This window comes from Euleptes europaea, chromosome 4 (assembly GCF_029931775.1).
Source record: "Euleptes europaea isolate rEulEur1 chromosome 4, rEulEur1.hap1, whole genome shotgun sequence".
NCBI classification, from domain to species: domain Eukaryota; kingdom Metazoa; phylum Chordata; class Lepidosauria; order Squamata; family Sphaerodactylidae; genus Euleptes; species Euleptes europaea.
In genome coordinates this window covers 88,053,032-88,077,797 of record NC_079315.1, presented here as the reverse complement: position 1 = coordinate 88,077,797, position 24,766 = coordinate 88,053,032, and the positions used below count along the sequence as shown (strand labels likewise).

The 24,766-nt window shown below is 40.5% G+C and overlaps 2 protein-coding genes across 2 annotated transcripts in view; both read right to left on the bottom strand.

The window, feature by feature from the left end:
* FCHO2 (FCH and mu domain containing endocytic adaptor 2) overlaps positions 1 to 2,162 on the bottom strand; it is a 77,308-nt gene extending 75,146 nt beyond the window's left edge. Inside the window, exon 1 of the mRNA XM_056848249.1 lies at positions 2,093 to 2,162. Coding sequence (XP_056704227.1) covers positions 2,093 to 2,125 — 33 coding nt within the window. The 5' untranslated portion in view covers positions 2,126 to 2,162. The remainder of the gene's footprint in view (positions 1 to 2,092) is intronic.
* A 17,158-nt stretch (positions 2,163 to 19,320) lies between these two features.
* TNPO1 (transportin 1) overlaps positions 19,321 to 24,766 on the bottom strand; it is an 85,245-nt gene continuing 79,799 nt past the window's right edge. Inside the window, exons 23-25 of the mRNA XM_056847999.1 lie at positions 24,228 to 24,302; positions 23,307 to 23,449; positions 19,321 to 20,632 (exon numbers count right to left, since the gene is read on the bottom strand). Of these exons, the coding sequence (XP_056703977.1) occupies positions 23,342 to 23,449; positions 24,228 to 24,302 (183 nt within the window). The 3' untranslated portion in view covers positions 19,321 to 20,632; positions 23,307 to 23,341. The remainder of the gene's footprint in view (positions 20,633 to 23,306; positions 23,450 to 24,227; positions 24,303 to 24,766) is intronic.

Genomic DNA, 24,766 nt, shown 5'->3' with positions numbered 1-24,766 from the left:
AATCAAGGCAGCACTTGATTGTAAATCCAGTTAAACTTGGCTTAGGAATTTCTTTCAATCATTAAGGTACTAGTGATATTCCTTCATGACAGCAAGCAGAAGCGTACCTTTTTATAAAGTACTGGCAGAGTGTTCGGAGAAGCATACTAACAGTGCAATCCTAAAGAGAGTGACCCCAGTATAAGCCCACTCATTTCAATGGGTTTAGACTGAAGTAACTCTGCACTGTAATATTCTTTTCATGTGATAACTGAACAGCTACCCAATTCCATACCGTTTACCCTACCCCCCCCCCAAAAAAAACATTTGCCCAACACCTGTAAGTAAACATTTTAACATTTATATAATGAGGCCTCAATCCTTGGGTCTAATTACCCAAGATATCAGGCTAATACCCACAAAAGCTATAATCACTACTGAAAGGTATCTTTAGATACAGCCAATGCATAAAGACACGTGTAGTATTTTGCTTGGTTTTATCAACAGCAGCATTAATCACAATTCTTGCATCAATACTCAAAACATCTGAAGACAGCTAGTTCAGAATGTCTACAAGACATCGCAGTGTAACATGACAGGGCTTACATTGATTGGCTGCCAGCAGTTAATTTTATTTATTAGCTGCTTTAAAGCCTTGTGAACATTTTGTTGGAATGCTGCACTTACTCAGAAAACCAAATCCATTGTAACAAAACGTGAACAGGAAAGCTTCGACTCTATATTGAACACAGAATATGTGACACTTTTAAAATAACGACACCGGTTTTGTTAGATGCCTGTGTGTGTGTTTAAAATCAGTTATACAAAAAAAGGGCTTCCCAGAATCAACTTTTATTATTTTATTTTAACTTAACCTTGATTTTTATTCAGAGCTGATATTGTATCGAAATAAAACTTGACTGACTGATACAAAAAAAAAAAAAAGCAGCAGCAGCAGCTGGTTTCCTTGGAAGTGAGAAAGAGGAAGCGAGCTGAGCTCTAGGATCTTGTGTACAAACAATATAATTCCCAGTCTGAGGAATTTGTTTTTAACATCCTGATCATGCCGACCAAATCTCTTAGCCCTATTTACCATTAACATGCTGCGACGGTTTCTAGGCTGTAAAACTAAAGCCCAACAAATTTGCGTTTGACTAATGACTCTAGGCACCTACTATACATTCTTGCTTTGTTTTGCTTATGTTTAAAAACAAACCGGTCTGTAACACATCTGGAAAGCTATAAAGAAGCATTTGTAAGTGTAGTTAATGAATTATAGATAAATGGTAATGTAGTTTATATAATGATAGTTTAAGGTAATTTTAAATACTGTCAGAATACTTCTCCGGACGTCTAGTGGTGGTGGGACACTCATTTAAGGTGGGTGGTGGGTTTGGGCACTGTTTATTTTATAATATTATAATAGAAGATGTAAAAATGTAGTACAAGTGCTCTTTTTGTATTTTTGTTTTGCTTTTTAGTTATTTGTTTATGTGATTTATAATTTTTTATGTTTATTTTTTTTGAAAATTAATAAAAAAAATATTGTTTTTTAAAAAAAGAAGCAAAAAAAAATAGATTTTTAAGACCAGCACACCGTCCGCGGAGTATTTAGGGATCCAGACGGTGCTGGAGAAGCCAAAGGGGAAAAAAAGGAAGTTGTCACAGGGCGAAGCTCTCGTTTCGGGTCTTTTGTCACCGAGAGATCAGGAGAGGAGAAAAGTAAACATCCCGCGTCCTTGGGCCACCGCGCGGGGCGGCTCGCCAGGCGAAGCGGCGCTTTGATGCCCGGCCAAGCGTAAAAGGGGAGCCCGAGCAGGTGGTGGGCTCCTGCGCAGCCGGGGCAGAGAGGCGAGGCACGCTTCGGCGGGGAGCACAGGAGCGTTTGGGCCCGCGGGTCGGCTCCCCCAGCTGCCGGGACAGACGCCCGCCCCGCGATGCCCCGGGAGCCACAGGCGCAGAGCGGCCGCCCCCGCCGAGGCCGGGCTAGAGAGCCCCCGGCGGCGCCCTCCCAACCGCCGCAACCGCCCTCCCAATCGCCGCAACCGCCCGGCCCTCTCGGGCGCGCGGGGGAAGGGGGGGGGGAAGGACCCGAGCGAGACCCGCTCCCTACCCAGAAACTCTCCACGAAGTACGCCATGACCATCCCGCTGCTCCGGCCCGGCTCCGACCGCCTCAGCCGCCGCGGGGGCCTCCGGAGGAGGAGGAGGAGGAAACAGCCGCCGAGCGCCGCCCTTCCCCTCGCGGCGGGGCTGCCCTCCCCGCTGAACTCTCCACAGGGCGAGAGGGAGCCCTGCGCGTGCGCACTGGCCGCCGCCGTCCAGGGCGCAGGCACCGAAGCTTGACATGGAAACGTACCCTGGAACGGGCGCCTCCCGCCCGGCGACGGGAGTGCGCACGCGCCGACGAGGCGGAGGCCGGGAACGGGCGGAGGAGGCCCCGCTGCGGGTCAGCTCCGAGATGCGGGGTCTGCTTGCAGGCTGGAGGTGCCAACACGCAGCCCGCAATACTGATCTCTCCATCTAGTTCTCCTTGCTCTTTTAATCCTGGGGTGGGGGGGAGAGAGAGAGTGAGTGAGAGAGAATGATTGGTCCCAAAGAGTCCAAACAACTTTTCTACTGTTTGTGTTATGGGCAAAGGTCCCCTGTTCAAGCACCGGGTCATTCCTGACCCATGAAGTGACGTCATATCCCAACGTTTCCTAGGCAGACTTTGTTTGCGGGATGCTTTGCCAGTGCCTTCCCCAGTCATCTTCCCTTTACCCCCTGGGTCCTCATTTGACCCACCTCGGAAGGATGGAAGGCTGAGTCAACCTTGAGCCCGCTACCTGCAAGATCGAACTCAGGTCGTGAGCAGAGCCTTTGACTGCAGTACTGCAGCTTAACACTCTGCGCCACCCACGGGGCTGTTCTAACCTGTGGGTAGAGGATCTAAATAGTAAATTGTGAAGAGCTGTGCTGGTCTATGACTGTTTTTTTTTAATAAAGATTGATTGATTGGCCCAAACTTCATGGCAGCTTTGGGATTTGACCCACGGTCTTCTATATCGTAACCCAACTTTCCGGTCTCTATTTCTCTGGCTGTCATTACATATACATTGTACTCTACGTACTAGATTTCTACCTACGTTTTTTTCCTGTGGAGGGTTTGTTCACATAGAAACCAATCTCAAAAGCCATCCAGTACTTTTTAAGACCAACCAAAGTATGTCCATTTACTCCACCAAATGCTTCCCTCTTAAGTTAGGTTTACAAGTTAAATATGGGAAATTGCAGCAGTACTTTGTTATACTTGAAGTACCCCTTCAACGGAGGGCATTTATGCTCTCCAGGCTTAAGCCCTCCCTTTGGAGGTACTAAAGTGGATTTTAAAACGTTCCCTTCGAGAAAAGAATATGTGTATGTGACCAACCAAAGTAACGCAATGAACACAGTATGCAAACTTTGTAAATTCACCAGAACTTTAAATCAAGTTGGATATTTTTTTAAAAAGGGGGTGTGGGGGACTGTATATAAAGCATATCGCTTGACAGAGTGTTCTCAAGTATTAAAAGCTGTGGAACAATCGTTCCACATTAACATACCACACCCTCATTAGCACATTATCTTGATACTTAACAGGACAATGATTGCCCATAACTTTTAATACTTTGCAGGACAATGACTCAGCTCAAACCTAACCCCCTTCTGACTATATATTACTCTTCCTACACACTTGACACTGAGAAACACTGTCCTTCAGTGTTACTCCTCTGAAGATACCTGCCAAAGCTGCTGGCGAAATGTCAGGAAAGAAAATACCAAGACCATGGTTACACAGCCCGGATAACCTACAAGAACCTATTAAAAACTTGTACACTGTGTTGCGTTATTTCGGTTGATCTTAACAAAAGGTATCACATGGTTTTTATTTTTGAATGTTGCTGTGGTCCAACACATCTACTTGCTTTTTTGTCTAACTTGCTAACCTGCAACTGATGCTGTTTGAACAGAACAACTTGGAAGAACTTCAGAACATTTAGAGCAGGGGTGTCAAACATACCAAGGCAGCCACCACCACCCCTCCAGTCCCCATCTGGCCTTGCGAGGCATGGCCCGGCCCAGTCTGACCAAGTGACATTTATATCATATCCAGCCCTCGTAACAAATGATTTTGACACCCCTGATTTAGAGCGTTGGCCAGTATATTGGTGCTCATTCCCCCTCCCCTCAAGATGGCACTGTGCCTTGAAGTGGAGGGGGTTGCGGAGTGAGCCCTCTTCCACTTCTTCGTACCATCACATAAATTATGTCACGATGTTTAATGCAACATTAGCCACAAGGTAGGAATGCAGATCATAGGGCTTTACAGGTAAATGAACTCTCAGAAATGTTCCTACAGGTAAGCAATATTTTTTTCTTTGTGTTCTGTGCTATTCCTGTCCACACGTGGTGAAAGGTACCAGGGTACTTCCAAGTACCTGCGTAAAGCCAGGGTGTCAAGTACTTGCATCCACTCATGTATGCGCATTCAATGTTTATCTTATTTACTGCACGTTTAGCCCATCTTTCTATAGATGACTCAAGGCATATAACATCTGCAGAGATCGATGGCGTCAACCTGGTTTTACACAGGCCGAGAAGGGAATCTTCTTGAAAAAGAAATGACCCTAGTAAAGTGGTACTAACCTTCCAAGATAAGCATAATTGCTTGGGTAATCTTATTTTTCCGGTGTGAAAGTTGTAGCGGAAACAGCACATACCACCTATGCGCTGCTGTGTAGCAAAGGAAATTATTGACCTGCTTGTGAAAAAATGCTATGCTACTGTGACAGAGGGCCAAAGCCTTCCATACATCAACAATATGTAAGGCTGTTTCCAACTCATCCTGAGGGTTAAGGAAGAAGAAGGCATCAATCTGGTATCAGTATCGTCATATATTCTCAGCAGTGAACTGGAACTGAATATAAAATCTCTCATATTGACTTAACTCTAAACTGGCATTGAACACAAAAACCATAACCAGTTAAACTAACCAGTTTGATAGAAGTTCAGATAGCAAAAGAGACTATATTTGCCAGAAAACTACTGAAGAAGGAATGAAATAGAAGTACGATAGAAGGTTCTGGGATTAGTAATTCTCCCCTCTCCTCCATTTTTCTTGACTACAGTGCAAATTACTTCTCTCCACTAAATAAAAAAGAAAGAAAAGAGGGACACCATCAAATTATTGTGAGTTTCTATTCTTAGTATTTCCAAGGCAGTCTGACTTTTCTTAGTCACAGACAGGATCTTCCAATTAAGACACTGTTAAGAGGAGGTTCTTCTATGACTCCCAGCCCGAACCCAGATCCTAGAACCCAGATCCTAGAAAAGCCCTTCTGGAACCTTATACCTATAAAGAGAACAATTTAAACTACAGCCAGCTCAAATGGGACAAAGGGGTAAAAATCTAGAAGGGAGGGACATTCTACTAGAGAATAAAATCCTACATCATAGAGTTCTTCCTTAGGATCTTTAAAAAAGTAGTACACAGCAAATAGGAATCAAACCTAACATTCAGAAGTGGATTGACGGCCATCAGGCAGAATGTTCTCATTGAATGTATTTCCGAGATCTGCATATCATGTGTATATATCATAAATATACCCTATTATACATAAAATTGCTTTGTCTGTGGAGTGCTGCTGTTGTCTTTTTTATTTACTTGTTTCAAGCCTGTTTATCACCTCATATCCTCCCACGGGTTGTTCTTAGTCAGGCCTTTGAGCTGTCTGGTTTTCGGTGGCAGCCCAAATGTTACGAAACACCCTCCTCACATCAGTACAGACAGCAACTATGCTGAATGCTTTCTGCCATTCTTTTTAGGTGAGTGTTCTATAGTGAATTTCATAAGATTATACTGTTGAGCTGAGATTGTGGAGCTTTGTTTTTCTTATTTCCTTTTTTTATTTTGTCCATTGGCTGCAACTGAAGATTTTTTTGGGGTAAGCTGCCTTGAGCCACTGTTGTCAGTGGGGAAGGTGGCATAGAAATATTTTTTAAAATAGTGGGCATTCGGTGAAAATGATATGTATTTGCAGGGGACTATAATTACTGGAATCTACAAACCACAAGTAGATTCAAAAGACAGACCCATGTTAAGAAAGCATTTGACATATGACAGGAAAATATCTTGCCCAGCTCTTGCTGGTCCTTCAGGTGCTGATATTTCTGTAACCTGGTGCTTTAAGATGCTGAGGTCCTGGTGGAGGCTTGATCGTAGAAATTCTAGGAAATCTTTTGATCTGTTTTGGGTCAAGAGATGTGCCATCACACCAGGAAGTGAAGACTTTTTAAATATTATTGTATGCACTGTTACAGTAGGACAATAGGGTGGCTGCACCTGGAACTGCTGGCGCTCTACATCTAGCCCATCAACTGCAGTAACTCTGGCTGTGGATGTATTGGGTCCTATGAGAAGGTCCCAGCTCAGTAGGAGGTGCCAGGGTGGCTGGGATGATCACCTGAGCTGGTCCAGGACCAATGGTGTCCATGGCCAATTATCCTCCTGTACTTTTCTCTGTGGTCTTCCGTATTACCCAGGGAATGCCAAGAGAAACCCTCTTTGCCATCTGCTTGCCCAAATGTCTATGACCAGTGTTTGGTTGCACCATTGTCTGGAGAAGAATTTGATTATTTCTTGGAGCTGCAAACAGATCAGTGCTGTCTTTTGCAAAGAAAACGCAAATCTGGTAGAAGATTCTAGAATGAGGATCCATCCCAACTGGCCCTGTCTATTCCTGCTTAGCTAGTGTGCCGTTGTGTTTCAGACACCTGTTGCACCCGCAGCCATAATTGGCCTAAGGAGTCATTCTGCCTAGGTCAGGATTTCGAAGGTTTCCATGTTAGTGATCTCAAACTTGTGCTTCCTGCATACAGGCCTTTGTGGAGAGGTGGTCAGGGCAGAGCAGCAGATATTCTCCTAAGAGATGGTCTTAGAAAGCAAGAAGGGCCAGCTGGTACCAGGAAACGGATTCTCATTGTGGCTTCTGAGACTGACATCCATTGTTAACAGGATTCTGAGGGGATCAAAGTGCATAGTCCATCCTGGTGGAACCACCATATCAAGCTCTGTGGGTGCTGGATATAATGAACACATAATACTAGCTGCCAGTCAGTTGCCCCTGAGCACAAGGACTGAATGAGGGCAACAAAGGAAACCATTGATAAGGCTAAAAAGTGCAGTTAGACATTTAATGTAAATTTCCAATGAATTTTCAGATTCTTCCTCTGGAATTTTTAAGGTAGGCACATGGAACTTGTCTTAATGGGGGGGGGGAACTCCAGTGGGTTACCTACTATTTAGCAGGAACAAAAATGAATCTTGGAGCAGCTTAAAGACCGGCACAGCAAAAATAAATAAATACATACATAAAAGTCAACAGTGGGTTTTTATGGCCTGTCAAAGTACTGTTCACAATTATTTGTTCTCTCACATGCTTTGTATGTATATCTACTCAAGGAGAATTCACTTAAGAGAGCCAGCATGGTGTAATGATTAAAAGCGGTGGTTTGGAGTGGTGGACTCTGATCTGGAGAACCGGTTTTGATTCCCCACTCCTTCACATGAGCGGCAGAGGCTAATCTGGGGAACTGGATTTGTTTCCCCACTCCTACACATGAAGCCAGCTGGGTGACCTTGGGTTGGTCACAGTCTCTCAGCCCCACCTACTTCACAGGGTGTCTGTTGTGGGAAGGAGAAGGAAAGGTGATTGTAAGGCGGTTTGATTCCCCCTTAAGTGGTAGAGAAAGTTGGCATATAAAAATCAACTCTTCTTCTTAATGCATCTGAAAAAGTGGACCTGGGTAAGCAACCTTTTTGGCCAGAATGCAAAAATACACATGAAGATGGTATGCTAGCAAACAAGTGGGGACGGGGAAAAGAGCCAAGTGTTGCACTTAGCCAGGCTCACTGGGCACAAGCTCAAACCCATCAGCACTACCAGCACTTCAAGGGCTCGTCTCAGTCCCTTGGGCAGAGATCTGGCCTCACATGCTGTGCAGAAGAAAAAAGAGGGGAATAGAGCTCAACCTAGAAAACAGAAGTTGGGTACCCAGGGTTAGGTGGGATGGAAAAAATATAAATAATGAAAATATATAATTTATTAGAAGCGCTATATCAAGATTAAAATAATTTAAAAACCATTAAAATAGCGCAATGGCATTTCCTAAGGTTGATGTCTGTCACCACAAGCCAAACGCGTTTCGGCCTATATGGCCTTCCTCAGTGGTCTATTTGAATCACATGTAAAACATGCACAAACATTACAAATATATTTACATATACAGGCAATATAAAACAAACCAGGCATGTAATGGGTTGTATATATTACCAATTACACCAACATCTGAAAAGATAGTCTTAGGTTTTTATGCTGGACTGTATATGTCTCCCACATAAGCTGTGTGCAAGTATCAACCTATTTGAATGCTATTTTAACGGTTTTTAAATAATTTTAATCTTGATATAGTGCTTCTAATAAATTATATATTTCATTATTTATTTATTTATTTCATCCCACCCAACCTTGGGTACCCAACTTGCATGCTGAGCAGAACATGCTACAGTTCAGCCCATCTGCCAGGGGGGTGAGGGTGGCTTATCCCTGCTGGAGCCCATCAAAGCTGATGCGTCAACAAATCTCTTAACTGTTTAAGGCGCCGCGAGACTCCTGTTTTTGTCTTTCTTGTAAAACAGAGTCACCGTGTTTCCTTTTATGAGTCATAGGAGCAGACACGGCTCCTTTGTTTCGTCTGAAGCAGTTACGTGCGCCTTGTCTTCGGCTTCTTTTCTGGTTATTGATTGGGTTCCTCTCCCTTCCGTTGGATGCTGTGAAGGCATTTGTGAGCTCCCGTCCCAATTTAGGAGGGTTCAACTCAGTCACAGAAGGCAGGAACACTGAATGACATTGGAGAAATATAATGTTCTGCTTAACTAACCTTACTAACAGTGGTTCTTGTAGGTTATCCGGGCTGTGTGACCGTGGTCTTGGTATTTTCTTTTCTGACGTTTCCCCAGCAGCTGTGGCAGGCATCTTCAGAGGAGTAACACTGAAGGACAGTGTCTCTCAGTGTCAAGTGTGTAGGAAGAGTAATATATCGTCAGAAAGGGGTTGGATTTGAGCTGAATCTTTGTCCTGCAAAAAGTATCAAAGGTAATGTGCTAATCATTGTCCTGTAAGTATCAAGATAATGTGCTAATGAGGGTATGATATGTTAATATGGAACCATTGTATCCTGAAGTGATCTGTTAATGTGTGAAATCCAAGGCTAATCTGCATGGCTATTGTGGACTGTAGTCTTTGTTAGTCTGGAGGTTTTCAGGACAGGAAGCCAAGCCTTATTCATTCTTAAACTCTCTTCTGTTAAAGTTGTGCTGATGTTTATGAATTTCAATGGCTTCTCTGTGTAATCTGACAAAATAGTTGGTAGAATTGCGCAAAACTAAATAATTGAAAGATGAACTGGTACATTCAGAAGTTAATATTCCTGTTTCTCTCATTTCCACCAAAGGTCATTTTGCTTGTGGGACATGCTCAGTGTGTAATTTAAGTTTGCCGGTTAAGAATTTGAGCTCGGTTAACACCAACTTTAATTTTGAAATTAGACATTTTTCTAATTGTGACACTGCACGGGTCGTTTATGGAATTCTGTGCCCGTGCCAAAAATTATATTTTGGTTCTACCATTCAACCAATTAGGATTAGGATTAGTGAGCACAAATCGCACATATGCGCAAAAATTTTGGAAGCACCCCTTGTCACACATTTTGTCAAATACCACCATGATGCTAACAATTTGAGATTTTTTGTGGCATGGATATACAAAGGGCACCCTTATAATGACAGTAACATCTCTCAAATCCTTCTCAGACAGGAAATGAGACTAATATATATGTTCCAAACTTTGGCCCCCTCTGGTTTGAATACAGATTTTGATTTGTCATGTTTTTTATAAATTATCATTCTCTAGTACCACGTAGGATTCTGCAACTAAGTTTTCTTTTCAAACTAGGTTCTCTGACCTTTGTCATCTAGGATGGATGCATTCTTCATGGAGAAAGAAATTATATAGGTCTATATCTCTTTAAGAGAGGAGGCGTTTTGCCCGTATTCGTTCCACCTGTTTCTCATTGGTAATTTAAGTGGCTTATGCGTGTTCTGCTCTGTATGCTGGAAAATTCCTTGTGAATCCTGCTATAGAAACCTAAATATAGGTCCATAGAAAGTGACACTAATGGTATGTATAAAGTTATGTAATTTATCAGTATTATTTTGCATTTATTCTGTTTGGTAGCATTATGAATTTTCATTGTTTGTTAGAAAGCTTGGCTGATGAAGCTGTTTGGCGAAAGCGTTTCCGGATAGAACGTTCCCTTGTTTACCTTCAGAGCGCGGCTCTCCACAGCCGCACCGGGACCTCCTGGTCTCTTGGTCTCGCCTCCATCACGGAGGTGAAGATTTTGGATAGCTTTTGAGCACTTTTCGGGACGCCATTGGATTCTTTACTGACGCAACCGCTCTTGCCCTGTAGCGTCCCATCTGAACTCATACTTATCAATTCGCCTTGGGATTTGTATTTTGCGGTCTCCTTCATCTTATGGACATTTCCACAGCTTTAAATTTTGTGTTTGTAACTTTGTAAATAAGGCACATTACAGAAAGTATTTATTGCATTAAGAAATTTACTTTATAAAAGACAAGTGATCTGTTTGTAAAATATTGAGCTTGGGTGCTATTTGTTTTCTAATTCCCAAGAATAAAGCAGTTGTGCTTATTTCTAGCCGCGATGAAATGGCTGAGTGGCTTCTTCTAGATTTAACATATAGTTCTCATCCAGGCTGAAAGTCTTGTCTGCCAAGCTGCATTCTTTGCATACCATATTAATAAGAAAAAGCATATTGGGCTGTGTCTTGTGAATGATCTTTCTGCTCTCTTAGGGCTTGCACGGATAATATATTTTCAGAGGTATGGAAGAGCTCATCCCTGTATTGTGCCCTTGGCATTTGTTTAATGTCTTACAAAGTAAACAAGCTACCTCCATCACATTGATAGTATCAATCTGTAGAAGCAAGCAGTTTTTGAGAAAGCTCTCCCCTCCCCACGTCCTTATAAGCTTTCTTCTTCCTGCCTGGTCTACAGATGCTCCACAAGTATCATGCCTGCAGTGGGGAAGCAGTTCTCTTCCTTCATCCCTTTAGCTTTTTACCACCACTGAAATGTATTCGGGGCTCTCTTTTGCCTGCGGACATCAAAGCCCTAGCATACTGCATTCCGGTTTCCTCCCTCTGAGTTTCCTTTCTTCAATATATTTCCAGTTTAAGTCCTCCCCCACCCCTCAAGTGCCACTCATAAATATGAACACTTGTATATACCATTTACACAATGTCAGAACACCTTATTTTGGACCGTTCATGTACTCTACTTCCTCTGGCTGCTGTTTATCCTCTCAAAATCTGAGGAACCATCTGGCTAGACAAACTCTTGTAGAGACCAGCAGAACCACATTTTTGGGGAAACTAGAATTCAGGAGCACCTAACCACCATGCCCAAGGAGTGCTAGGTATACATCTCCCAGCAAGGGAGTGGTAATTGAGAAGCAGCCAAGGGACTGCTGGATGAAATGTTGGGAGCCTGGGTTTTCAGCTATATGGAAAATTAATCATTTCTTTAATTGTGTCAGCTAGTATGAGGCCTTCTTCACATGTACATTCAGAAGCATAGGGACAATTTCCATTTGGTACAAAACTATGATGCATATGCAGGCATTACTATGTAGGTGCCTGGGAGACAAAGGTTTGCTCAGATGGCTCCACTTTCATGAGCACATTAATGCACATGCATCCCCTTGCACTGTGCAGTTGCTTCACCCAGAAGTGGCTCCCATCTGTGTATGAATGGGGGCTAAACTGGGCTTGAAATGGAGAGTCCCACAGCATTTATGCTACTGTTTCTCAGGGTCCTAGTTTACCCCAATGTTAACATCTATATGAAAGCCAGATTATGCCATTTGGATTGCAATACCCAGCTCCACTTCTGCCTTTCATCTCAGTCAGGGGTGATGATGGATGTGTTGTACAGTCCATCGATTCAGTTTTGTTTGGTAGGTGGTTCAGCTGACCTGGGATATTTCATTCTGTACCAGACCAAGTTCCACTTCCCCTTATGGAGAAAGTAAACAGCTTAAGGGTGTTTTTACATCTGGCCCTTTGTTTAGACAAGCAGGTTGCATGAGCACCTACATCAGTTTTGGTTGGTACCCCAGCTGCAACCTCTGCTGGCCAAGTATAGCTTCACCACATTTACTCACCAATGCTTCAGTAATGGTCATCTTAAGATTACTGTAGTGTGTCGTATAGGCTACTCAAGACACAGCAACTGGTTCAAAATATAACACCTAGGCTGCTGAGACATCTCAGTTACAACATATCACCTCTTCTGAACGCTGATCACAGGTTTCATTTATTTCCGGACACAATCTGAAGTCACATATGGTATTGTACTAAAATAGCTGAAGAACGACCTGCCCCTCAGTCAAGAGCAAATGAAACCATTCTCCTGGTTCTCCTGCCCTTCAACAGCAAAAAGTAGGTCATAACAGGAGATGGGGCTTTTCTGTTGGGAGTACGCTTACTTCCTCTGTCCTTTTGTGACAAGAAAATACTACCTTATTTGTCCAAACTTTCATTTACATGCGACCTTTCTCACATTGTGTTCAAGAAAATTTCTAGGAGCTCCACCCCTTGGAATGCCCTCCACGCTGGCATGGGCTCCCACTTCCGGGATTTTGCTGCTGGCAATAGCAGCGTGCTTTACTGGCAATGACATGAATGCCCCGTGCCAGCGTAAGTGCCCCTTATCCTGGCATAAGTGGGCACTTACACGCTGGCTCCTAAACCGATTTGACCCCCTCATCAGGATTGCAGCCTTAGAAGCCAAAAGACATATGGGCAAGTACCATAAAACTACAGTTTGTACAGATTCATATTCTTAAATGCAACTAACAGGTATCTAATTTACATCACCAGTAAAATACGCATAGTACAGGCTGAAATACACATGTATACATCACATGCATGTGGTATAGTTGAAGAATACAGGAGATGGATTATCATCCATTTCTTGTTTTCTGTAGCATTGTTTCTTGCTGAGATCCTTGTGCCACCTCTCACATTGTTCCTGAGGATTCCTTAAGCCTTTCAAAAGGCACGAGAAAATGCACTAAGGGGGAAATGGTGAAAACCTCCTTCCATTAATATGTTCTTTCATGCAAGATGTGGACCCAATTCAATTTTTAAAGAGATTTGCCTTTTTTGAGGTTACCTTTCCAAGGAAACATTTTCTTTTATACATACTTTATTGTAGTACACTTGGGAAAGTTTTACAGCTCAAAATGTGAAGAAACTTGTGAGGGGGAAAACTGCTCTCTACAACGCTATTGCTTATTTTACACTTCCTTTTGTCATTGAATTGGTGCAGCTATTGCTTCTGAATTGTTTAATTCAAGCTTGTGCAAGCTGCTGAATTTTGCAGAACTTTCTTCATTAAGAAAAACTGAATATTCCGTTTAAAAAGTAGGAACATAAGCATTTACATGTCTATTTTAGATTTTGACAAGTTTTGCAAACAAACACCTGGCAGGTCTAAGAATTCTCCTCATAATCCTGGATAGGTGTCTCCTCCAACATTCATTCTTCCTGTTGCCCATAAAAAGGTTTAGTTCATCCATCAGGACCACATTTAGGCAATGATGAGATCAAACTAGCCCAATCCAAGATAAACTTGTGTTTTCATGGTCGACTATAATCATCTTCCAATTATTCTATTCCATATAATCATCACCCACTTAACTACCAGATCAAATTCTGTGCAGTTGCTTCTCATTATTGCAAGTGGTAATTCAAGCGGCACCTCCATTTTCAAGAATCATTCTTTACAGCGCAAATCCTAGTTTTAATTCAACATCCCTGATTCAGTCCAAAACTGTTTGGTGACACGGTAGGCATGAGCAAACCTAAATCTAAGAACATGAATGCCATTTCCTATTACTGAACTCTTTTCCAAAATGTATGCAAGCATTATTAGTGACAGTGATAAATATCAATATTTTGGACTTGGAAGACAAGGATTGAACTCTGCTCACCTGAGATGCTCCCTCTACATAGGAGCAAAGATAAATGTCTCTTAAAATTTACAGCAACAACTAGACAGGCTATACTATCCTTTCTTTGCAAACCTTTACAGCCCTAGATTAACATCTCCTATAATTTTGTTTGAAAAAAACTAAACGAAAAGCAGCTCACTCTGCCATATCAACACCCTCCCCTACTTCCCTTCAAGTCACAGCTCACAAGCATTTCATGTTACAAGTAACTGGATCGGGACCAGTGCAAGTACAGCCATAAAAGGGAAGTTTGGGTTCTCTTCATCTGGATCAGCTCAGTTTCCTGAATATCCTACCTACTGCGTCATGGCAAGTTCTCTATTGTAAACATAGTAATAAATATCCGTACACTAACATAATTCAACTGCTAGTTTTCCACTTACATTGGCCAAATGTGTTCACATTTGACTTTCATACAAATGTGTTAAGTGATCCGGATCTCTAGATCAGGGTTCAATGCCATGGTGCTTGTGGCCGCCATAGTACCCATGGACACCTTTCCTGGTGCCTGCCAAGTGTTTTCAGAAAGTGGGTGGGGCCAGGTGGAGCTTTTACCCAGAAGGCCTTCTGATAGGCTGTGCAGATTTTTAAGGAGTTGCTTCAGTAGCAGCTGCCACCACAGCACAAGGATCTTCATTGTGTGACTGAAGATACTGTTTGTATGCAAGAAAATATTTTTAAACGATATGTTCATTTTAAAAGGAATCCTGTTAAACAGAGATTCTGCCTGAACTGTTTAACAGTTACTATTGTGTGTGTGTGTGTGTGTAAAGTGCCGTCAAGTCGCAGCCCGACTTATGGCGACCCCTTTTGGGGTTTGGCAAGAGACTAACAGAGGTGGTTTGCCAGCGCCTTCCTCTGCACAGCAACCTTGGTATTTCTTGGTGGTCTCCCATCCAAACACTAACCAGGGCTGACCCTGCTTAGCTTCTGAGATCAGGCTAGCCTGGGCCATCCAGATCAGGGCAACAGTTACTATTAGAGGTATGCATAACCTTACTGCCTGATATTTTGTAGTTTGTCCCCACTATTAAGTGACAGAATTCCAAAGTTGCCCACAGACTCAAAAACATTGGTGACCCCTGATCTAGACCAGGTGGATTTCATCTGTTTGCTGAAACAGAAACAGAACAATAAAGCAAATCATCCTGAATAAACAAACAAGGTGTGTGTTTTGGAAGTACTCTATTGTAGTATGTGTTTCAGTTAAAAGCAAACCAAAGTTGTTGAAAGAAGTCCTCCTCTTTCCATTAAGAATCAGAGTGCAGCAGCTATATTTAAACAAATTTTATTAACATAGTCAAGCAGTGATTAACATTCACATCTATTGTCACATCATACAAATGTAAATACAAAATTACTACATTACAATATATATTCTCTGCATGATCCAAAATATTTGGTGGCCCCAGAAAACTCTTTAGAATTCAGCAGCTTATCAAAAATCAAAATCATATTCTATTTAAAATGAAGTTGTGGTAGCACAGAGGCAGACAAAAATCAATTTCATACAGTTGCAGAAGGATATGTTTGAAGGAAATATTCTAACATGTACAGAAAACACATCCAACTTAAAGCTTTCAAGCAACTCATACAACCTAAGTTGTCAGCAGAAAGTTCTGTCCATTTTGCTGCTTCAACTATTGATAGTGCATCCAATTCTAACAGTTAATTTTAGGATAGAGAAGAGTTAGCAAGGAGAAGAATTCCTGACTAAATCCTCTCGGGAGGGGAAAAAAGAGCTCTTTGAGTTTAAAGAAGAGGGATGCCCTTAAAATCTTCCCAGGTATTTCTAGTTTTGCTGCATGCCCAAAAGGAGACCTCTATTCTTAAATGAATTTACATGTAAGAAGCAAACACAACATATTACAACATCAGTGCAGAAACTAATCCACAAATGTAATTGTCTGGCTTAAAAGTGCATTTGTCCAGAAAAACAAATAGTTGGAAGGTTTACTTTGATAGAACCGTTCTAGTTTCCCCGTCTCACTCACTCACTCACTCACATACACACAATTTCAGCTTAATCTCTTACTGAAAGAAAGCTACAAAGTATGCCCTTATTAACGTTTCATTCAGGAAAGCCTAACACTCAGTTGCTCTGACAAAAATGAACAAATGCTGGCTGCGGACATCATTTTGGACCAAAGAAATTTGAGTGCAGTGTTGAGTAGTTCTGCATTAGATAGTATAGATTTATCCATCTTTTCACCTCAAGATGAAATTTCCCAAGTAACCCAATACTTATTACAGTACATAATAAATTCATATGCAAACAGCAAAGTATCTTAATATATTACTGCTTGGTATTCAGTAGCTTACAGCAGCATAGAGTCTGATCTCCATTAATGTTTACTGCTCAACACTAAATTAAGAAGTGTTAATACTCTAGCTACTTACTCTAAAAGGTCTAGGCATCTGTACATGAAAATATAGCAAAAGTATTTATGCTGAGTCAGTCTTCTTTAAAATCAGGAACAAAACTTTGAACTGCACAATATAAAGCACTCTTTATGGTGATTTTAGGTGCTATTATGCACAGATGCATCCTTCTCTTAAGAAGAATGTTTATATATCTTTGTTAATACATTCAATATGAATAAAATAGGTGACTTATATTGAAGCCATGGCTGTTCCAAAGTTAATTTAGATATGAGAGTTTAAGACATTAGGTCGTTCCTATATGAAAGACAAACTGGTACACTTAAGTCATATTAGAAGCTTCTATCTGAACAAAAAGGATACAAGACTATTTACCTGAGATAAAACTAGTATGAATAGTTCTTATCCAAACAGCAATAAGCAAAGAGCAAGTTTCAACTTTGGAAATCCTCTTACAAGTAGTATAAATCTAGTTACACAGTATTTATGTAGTTTAAGTAATTCATGCCAATGCTAAAGAAAAATGCAGAATTATCACAGTGTGTATCAATAGTGTTTTACAAAATTAAAATTGCTTTATGTTTTAAAAAATTCTATTGGCTATATATTTTCAACATTCTTTTATGCATGTTGCCATGACTGCACCCTCTTAAGTGGCAATAAGACCAAGGCTATAGATCCACCAAGTGTACTTTCTTGGGAGCAATTCCCATTGAAATGAATTGAACTTGCTCCAAGTAAATATGTTTAGGATCAAGATGAAAAGCATCAGAATCTAGATAGAATTGTAATTGATATCTATATACCAATTTAGAAAACAAACCAAGGTAAAAAGTTTACAAAATTGATCCATTCCCTTATAATTTAACTTTTAAAGAAATTAAACAAAGAATGTAAAGGAGACTTTTTTTCCCTTAATAGTCAAAAAACTGTGCTACTAGAAAACCATACCATATTAGACAAGTTTATCTGCAAAAGAGATGCATCTAAAATGTTTTAAAATACACTTTCTGTTACCAACTTAGGTTGATCAGCAGCTTATTCACTGTTAGAATCCTTCAAATGCAGGGGCCTTGGACAAGAAAACAAAGGCATATACAAAAACAGTAAACACTGACCTCCTGAGGTTTCTACAACACAAATATTCAAGTAGAAAATCTACATCACTTAGCAGCGGCTATTTCTGTAGTTTAGCACACTAAGCACTTTTATTTACTGTGTAGGGAGCAGATTTAATAAGCCGTGCTTGTAGCATGCCAAGAGGCAGAGAACACTGGAATGTAACAAAGACAAACGCACAATTCTACCGGTTATCAACATTCAGTCAACATTCAAAAACTGTCAAAGACTACACAAAGAGAATTAAGATGCTTTATATATCCCATGATGCAATTATATTTGATTAACAACTGTTAGTGTTGTATCAGAATTCTCTTTACCTCAAATTGTAACCCAAGTGGTTTCTGCAAGTGTACAATATTTAATACAGTATAAATGATTGTTTGCTCTGAAGCATGAACCCATTAACAAGCATTAGCTGTAATATTGCTTTCTTGTTACTTTTCTGCCTGATCAGTTTAGTCACAGTAGAGCAGTCACATTCCTCTATATTAACCCAAATAATAAAATTATATATTTAACAAATGGCTGTTGTATACTAACTTTTAAACATTATTTGCAACGTAACAGTTCAACTTCGTTAAGGGCCAAAGCAAATAAAAAAGGGTTTATGATTGAGAACATTTTCTCTTGGATTAATGCTCTGTCTATTTACAGAGAAATTAAATTAAACCCTTGTCTAAGGCAATTTCCTTCTTCAATAAATTTTACGTTGTTGGGAATTTATATCTAGGTCTTTGATTTGAAAAGCTGCAACTATGTATTATTTTTTGCCAAAGGAGAAGCTGTAATTTTTTAAATAGCATATTGATTTGAAAGTGGATCAGATGCAGTTTTGTTCAAATGGATTTCATTATGTAGTAGTATTGATTCAGCCTTCATAGGCTTTTAAACAGGACATGTATTAAAAAGGTCATTTTCAAGCATGTTTAACCCACTCAACTTTGCAAAGCGAAAAAAGGAATGTTTAAGACTGGTGCATGCTTCCATGCATTAAACAAAAATTTGAAGTCATAGTTCATAAATTCCACACTCACACAGCTTCAGTGCAATGGCTAAATCAAACAACCTGAAAAGAACCAAGTCATGCAAAGTCAGTCCTTACAAAAAATTGTTATCCAGTATTTGTTTCTGCAATGCAAAGATGAGAAGCTAAAATATAAGGCGGCTGTTATGGCTTTTTTTTTTTTTGCACAGATTAATTTTGCAGCACTTAAGAGAAAATGGAAAGGTGTGGCTTCGCCTCTGACCAGCAGAGTTAAGTTCTCTCCATTTTTCCTTTATCATCATGGGATACTCTTTAGGCAATCTAAATTAATCACAACTTGCACTTTTATAGTAACACAAGATCAAGTGTACCAGTTAAGATTTTTTCACATTCACAGTACATAAGAAAATACACATGGAAAGAAAAGTAAAGGGTTAACTTAACAAGGATTTATTCACAGGAGTACAAGCGAGTAGAAGGAAAACAGAAAAGCTAAACAAATGAAATGAAGAGGATCCAAACCTTCTTTCACTCTGTAGCTATTAACTTGCGCCCTTGTGCACACTTTAGAACACAAAGGGCCACCAACATGCGCCAATAACAGTGTCGATACCCTGCTTTACATCCATTAACTTACGTTATCTTAAGATCATGCTTTGAGGGGGGGGGAGAAAAATGATAGCTTGATCATATGTTGGGTGGGAATAAACACTGAAATGTAGCAATCATGTCATTAATTTTCTACAACTTGTCTTTACGTGCCAACTAACATTTATGTAGCCTTTATCAGGTCTTACCATGTAACTCTGTTTAGAAGTTCTGATAAAAATCACTAGTATAACCATGCAGAAAGCACATCACACTGACAGCACAGAGGCAATACTTTGCACAGCTATTATCAGCTTTCCACATTGTGCAGGTTACACAATACAATATCAATCTTATTCCTAACAGATCCTAAAAAAGATATTTCAAGGCCTAATTTGTAACTACAGTATTTTATATCTATATTCTTAATAAAAAATAAAATCCACAGAATCTTAAAGGAATCTTTAAATGCAGGGCTATACTGAATTGGTAAACTGCAACACAAAACTGGCGCAACGTAAGTAATGTATACCACTCTCACTCTTTGATGCAAGCATGCTACTTTCCCACTAAAAATACGCTCGATCACTATGATCCAAAATGCATGCCTGAACCTTAAACTGCACATTAAGAATTATGTCTTACTCTAGAAATTAAATCTAAATGAAGTACAGCCATCAAATCATATCCACTACCTTTAAAGTTTCAATGTAAAATTAAAAAAAAATGCCTTTCTTCTGAAATGTCCCTCCCCCCACCCACAAAATGAAAAGGAGTGACTCATTTGGCATCTTGCAGGTTGCTTCATTTTGTTCAAGTTAGCCTTTATTACTTTATTACGGGGTTATTTGAATTTGTACACTGCAAGTGCTTGCTCCTAATACAGGTAACAAGCTTCATTTAACTGTACTAACTTCATTTGTTTAGTTCTTCATTAACATGCAATACCTAGGAATCCCATCAAGATGAAACAACACAGAAACCCCTTATTATGACACCTTTACTCTCAGTAATCCTCATTCTTGTTTCCTTTATTGTGTGAACACAATATGTTTCCTCTTTACATACCCCTACAGTTCAATTTTATAATTTTCATTTTGGTACAGTTCCCCATAATATTGCAGAATGTGCTGTTTTTGTGAATTTTTTTTGCGCTTCTTCACATCCAGTGCAGAGTTGTAACAGGAGACAGATTTCCACCCACAAAAGCTCCAGATGTTAAAACATTTCCCAACATCGGCTTAATACAGTGACGGCAACACCTCCCTCCCGCCCCTCCCAGTAGGCTTGGGATTGTACTGTATTCCCTACTGGTTTACCCTTCCCCCCAGTAAAGGGTAACATTTTTTTCCCTGGGTGCAGAGGCTCCCTCCCAGTCTTCCAGACTGAAAGACCTGTAAAAAACAAAAATTGTATAATTAAATGTTCAGGGGGAAAAACCTTTAAGTATTACTAGAAATTATATATATATAAATGGCTTTAAACCACACATTTTTTTCAGTTCAAGTGTCTGTTACTCTTGTGACATAAAATTAGCATGAGATACTTTTAAAATTTGTTTACTAAATACAAGTCAAAATAAACGTGCCAAATCTGTTCATGCTCTGAATGTAAAACACATTCAAAACTTACTTTGTTAATTATTTTACTGGAAATTTTTAAGCATAATAGAGCATAATTTTAAGCATAAATTCTTAAGCATAATAGGGCACATATCTCTCTTACATTATTTAAACAAGAGGAAAAAACAGGCACTGGAAATCTGCTGACACTCATTTTAGCACACCCAGATAATGTGTATGATCTGCTGCGGACATTACTGTTATTCGTTTGTTGCAACACAAGTTGACTGTTATCCACAGAGGTCACCTCATCCTCTGCATTACTTGTAAATTCCATATCAGATTGGCAATTACAATTATTCCTTCCACCATATAAGGAAACATATAAATACAAACTTTAACTCTGGTTTTGATTTGACTTGTGCAGCGAATCAGGTGAATTGATAACTCGATTTTTTTTTATTTTGGATTATATTTATTTGTGGCTTTATCCCAGCACCCCTGGTTTACAAGTCAATAAAATACACTTGTAATCTCTCACACAATTCCAAGGGATAATCACCTTTTTACAACTTTGAAGCTATCAAGCTTGCCTAATATTTTATTTGGAAATGATTTTTTTCCTGTGGAAAAATAAAGCACTGAAAAGTTTTCTGTCCCACATCTCTGGTTATAACACTCCGGCCCAGGCTAGCCTGATCTCGTCAGATCTCAGAAGCTAAGCAGGGTCGGCCCTGGTTAGTATTTGGATGGGAGACCACCAAGGAATACCAGGGTTGCTGTGCAGAGGAAGGCACTGGCAAACCACCTCTGTTCGTCTCTTGCCATGAAAACCCCAAAAAGGGGTCGCCATAAGTCGGCTGCGACTTGATGGCACTTTACACACACACAGAATTACTCCACCCCTCTATGCCTGCTGAGAACCCAGCTGGTGCCATGTTATTAGGATATAGCTTGCACACCTTCCTGGTTCACCCAGCTACCCAAGCTCTTCTTGTTGTAATCTGCATGCACACACCCGACCTTGCACACTGTTTCCTAGAGACAAAATCAACTGCCTGTCTGGAATCAACTGCCAATATTATGATCACAAAAAGCACCAAATTTGTTCCCTATCTGATCCAGGAGAAGAACAAAACTCCACTAACAAGAATGACTATGTAATAAAAAACTAACACGCTTTAATTCCATTTTGACTTGAAGTATGCATCAAAGATTTCATTCTGCTATTTAAATAACCAAGAACCTATAAAAAGTATGGAGCTTCGCTATAAAACTTTGGTTCAAAACAATGAAAGGATAAGATGGATTCAAGCCACAAAAGCATGAGGATCCAAGCAGTGCCAAAATTAAGCAGAGCCAAAATTACATAACAGGGTCCTATTTACACTAAGCTAGCCACAGCAGTATGGACCACAGTCTCTAATAGTTTATCCAACTAAGTTTGTAAACCATTTTGTACAGTGCAACCCTATTACCTGTGCAGAAAAGCCCTCTTGAATAATTCTGTTTTCCATAGTTTGCGGAAAGCCAGGAGAGTCGGAGACTTCCCGACCTCCTTGGACAGGCCATTCCATAAGGTGGGGTTCACAACAGAGGAGGTACGTGTACAGGCAGTTTATTTATTTATTATTTCAACTAAATACCCTGCTCTCCCCGGTTGAGATCGGGCTCAGAGCGGCTTACAAAGAATATAAATATCCCATTAAAACAACATTTAAAATAGCCCTGTAAAAAGTCATATAAAACAGATATACTAAATAACCTAAGGCACCTCTAGAGTGTAAAACACAATGCTACAACTAGGCGAGTAGATGGAATAGAATCCCAGATTGATGAACAACAGTGGGGGTTAGGGAGGCCAGCATTTATACACAGGGAACCGTAGCTGGCCTCAACCATAGGCCTGGCGTAACAGCTCTGTTTTACAGGCCCCACGGAACTCTTTAAGGTCTCGCAGGGCCCAGGTCTCATTAGAGAGACCATTCCACCAGGCAGGGGCCAGGGCAGAAAAAGCCTTGGCCTTGGTTGAGTGCAGCTGGACACTCCTTGGGCCGGGGACCACCAGAAGATTAGTATTAGCTGAATGAAGAGTCCTCCAGGGAACATATCAGGAGAGGCGGTCCCGATTTAGCCCATTTGCAGGTTGGCAGCCAAAGCCCTTGCTGAGAAGAGCGAAACTGTCATGGTTGAGCATAGGGGGAGAGTCAGTCCCATAGATAAGAGGGACCAAGGCCATGAAGGACTCTGCCAATACCTTAAATTGAGCCCTGTTACAAATGGACAGCCAATGGAGTGACTGCAGACTGGGAGTAATAACCAACCCCCAAACTGCAAATTATTTAACCTAAGGGCTTTACATAGAGATTGAAAAGCATGGCAGATAGAATTGTGCCCTGTGGAATAAAAGTATAGAAAGCTGTTCCTTCTTTATAAAGAGTAATGTCTACTTTAAATTATTCTGCAGTTTACAGAAAAAGGGATTTGAGAGTTAACAACTACTTACCCCTAACTGTGGTACTACAGCTTGAATACATGAGGTTAAACTCCATAGTAAGCTGCAAGGCGCTCTTTTAAGGGAACAGGAAACTGGTCAGAGAAACGCCTCCAATTTTCATCTCCAACTTGATTTTTAAATCCATGAAGGATCTGCACGTTAACAGAAAGTTCTTCAGACACTGAAATTCGAGCTTAACACCATAAGAATCTATTAACAGAGGACTGCATTACAGACACATAGGGCTGGATCCGAAGGTGCATCCTCGGTTCATGGAAGGACTATTAGAAATGAGCCTGAGGAAAGCACAACTAAATCCAAACAGCTTTTATTTTGTTTTACTGTTGGCACAAAAAAAAATCTGTCCACAAGCGTAAACACAAGAACTCAGCAGCTCTGCATGATGTCTTGTGCAAGGGTATGCTAAATAGTGCTATTTTCCATCTGTTTGTGGTTCTCTTCCATGTCAGTAAGATTAGACACATTAATTTGGATCCAGTCACAATACTGAATTGAACTTTGTAGCTCACTTCCACTCAAAACTACTTTTTAAAAAGTGCTGAAAATGTTCAGAAAACACAGCAAATATGCTCAACCTTTGCTATGTATAGTAGAAAGGAAGTTCAAACAACGTCTATGACTAGCGATCGCTTTCAGCAACTAAGTCTTGGCACAGAAAAGGTGATAGAGATATATGATCAGACTCTACAAATAAGTTTAAAGGTAGATGCATTAAAAGGTCCGTTGACATATGGAAGAAATCATCACAAATTATGGGTGCCCAGCTTGAGATTCTTTAATGCAATTTTTAGAATACGACACAGGCTTTGTACCACTTTCAAAACATGTGTACTTAACTTTTTCTACTGGCCTGCCATTAAAATAAAACTTGTGGGGGGAAGGAAGAAAAGATGTGAAATAGCATATTACCTTACAGAACATGTCTCTCAGATCATCTTTTGGGCTAATCCATGATGCAACAGCATCACAAAAAAATATAAAGTCCTGTAAACGTTCACAAAATTAACAAATTATAAATCAGTATTATAGATGGCACAGTAGCCTGCGCAAGAGGGGCAAAGGAATCACAGTGCAGATCTACAAACTTTTTTCATTTTACAGTTGTGCCTTCCAATATTTTTGTATGAAAATCGTAATACACACAAGAGCAGGCTGTGGCAGCTACTTCCCTTCAGCAGTGGGCCTTCCAAATCTCTTAAGTTTTAGTCAGTGATGTTGATTCCTCCACCCAACGCCAGCCTTACTAATCAATAACCTTTCCCAACAAGTCTCTGGTTAGCCAACCACAATCGGCCAGGATTTGATTTTAATTAACTTCTTAGCTGCTGAAAGTCTTAAACTGTCCAAGCAGTTCAGTAATTTCTTATAGGAGAAGAAGCTGTTCTTTCCTGCTAGCACAGGTTGCCCCATTCATTTCAACAGAGGCAGACTACCCGGTGACTTCATTC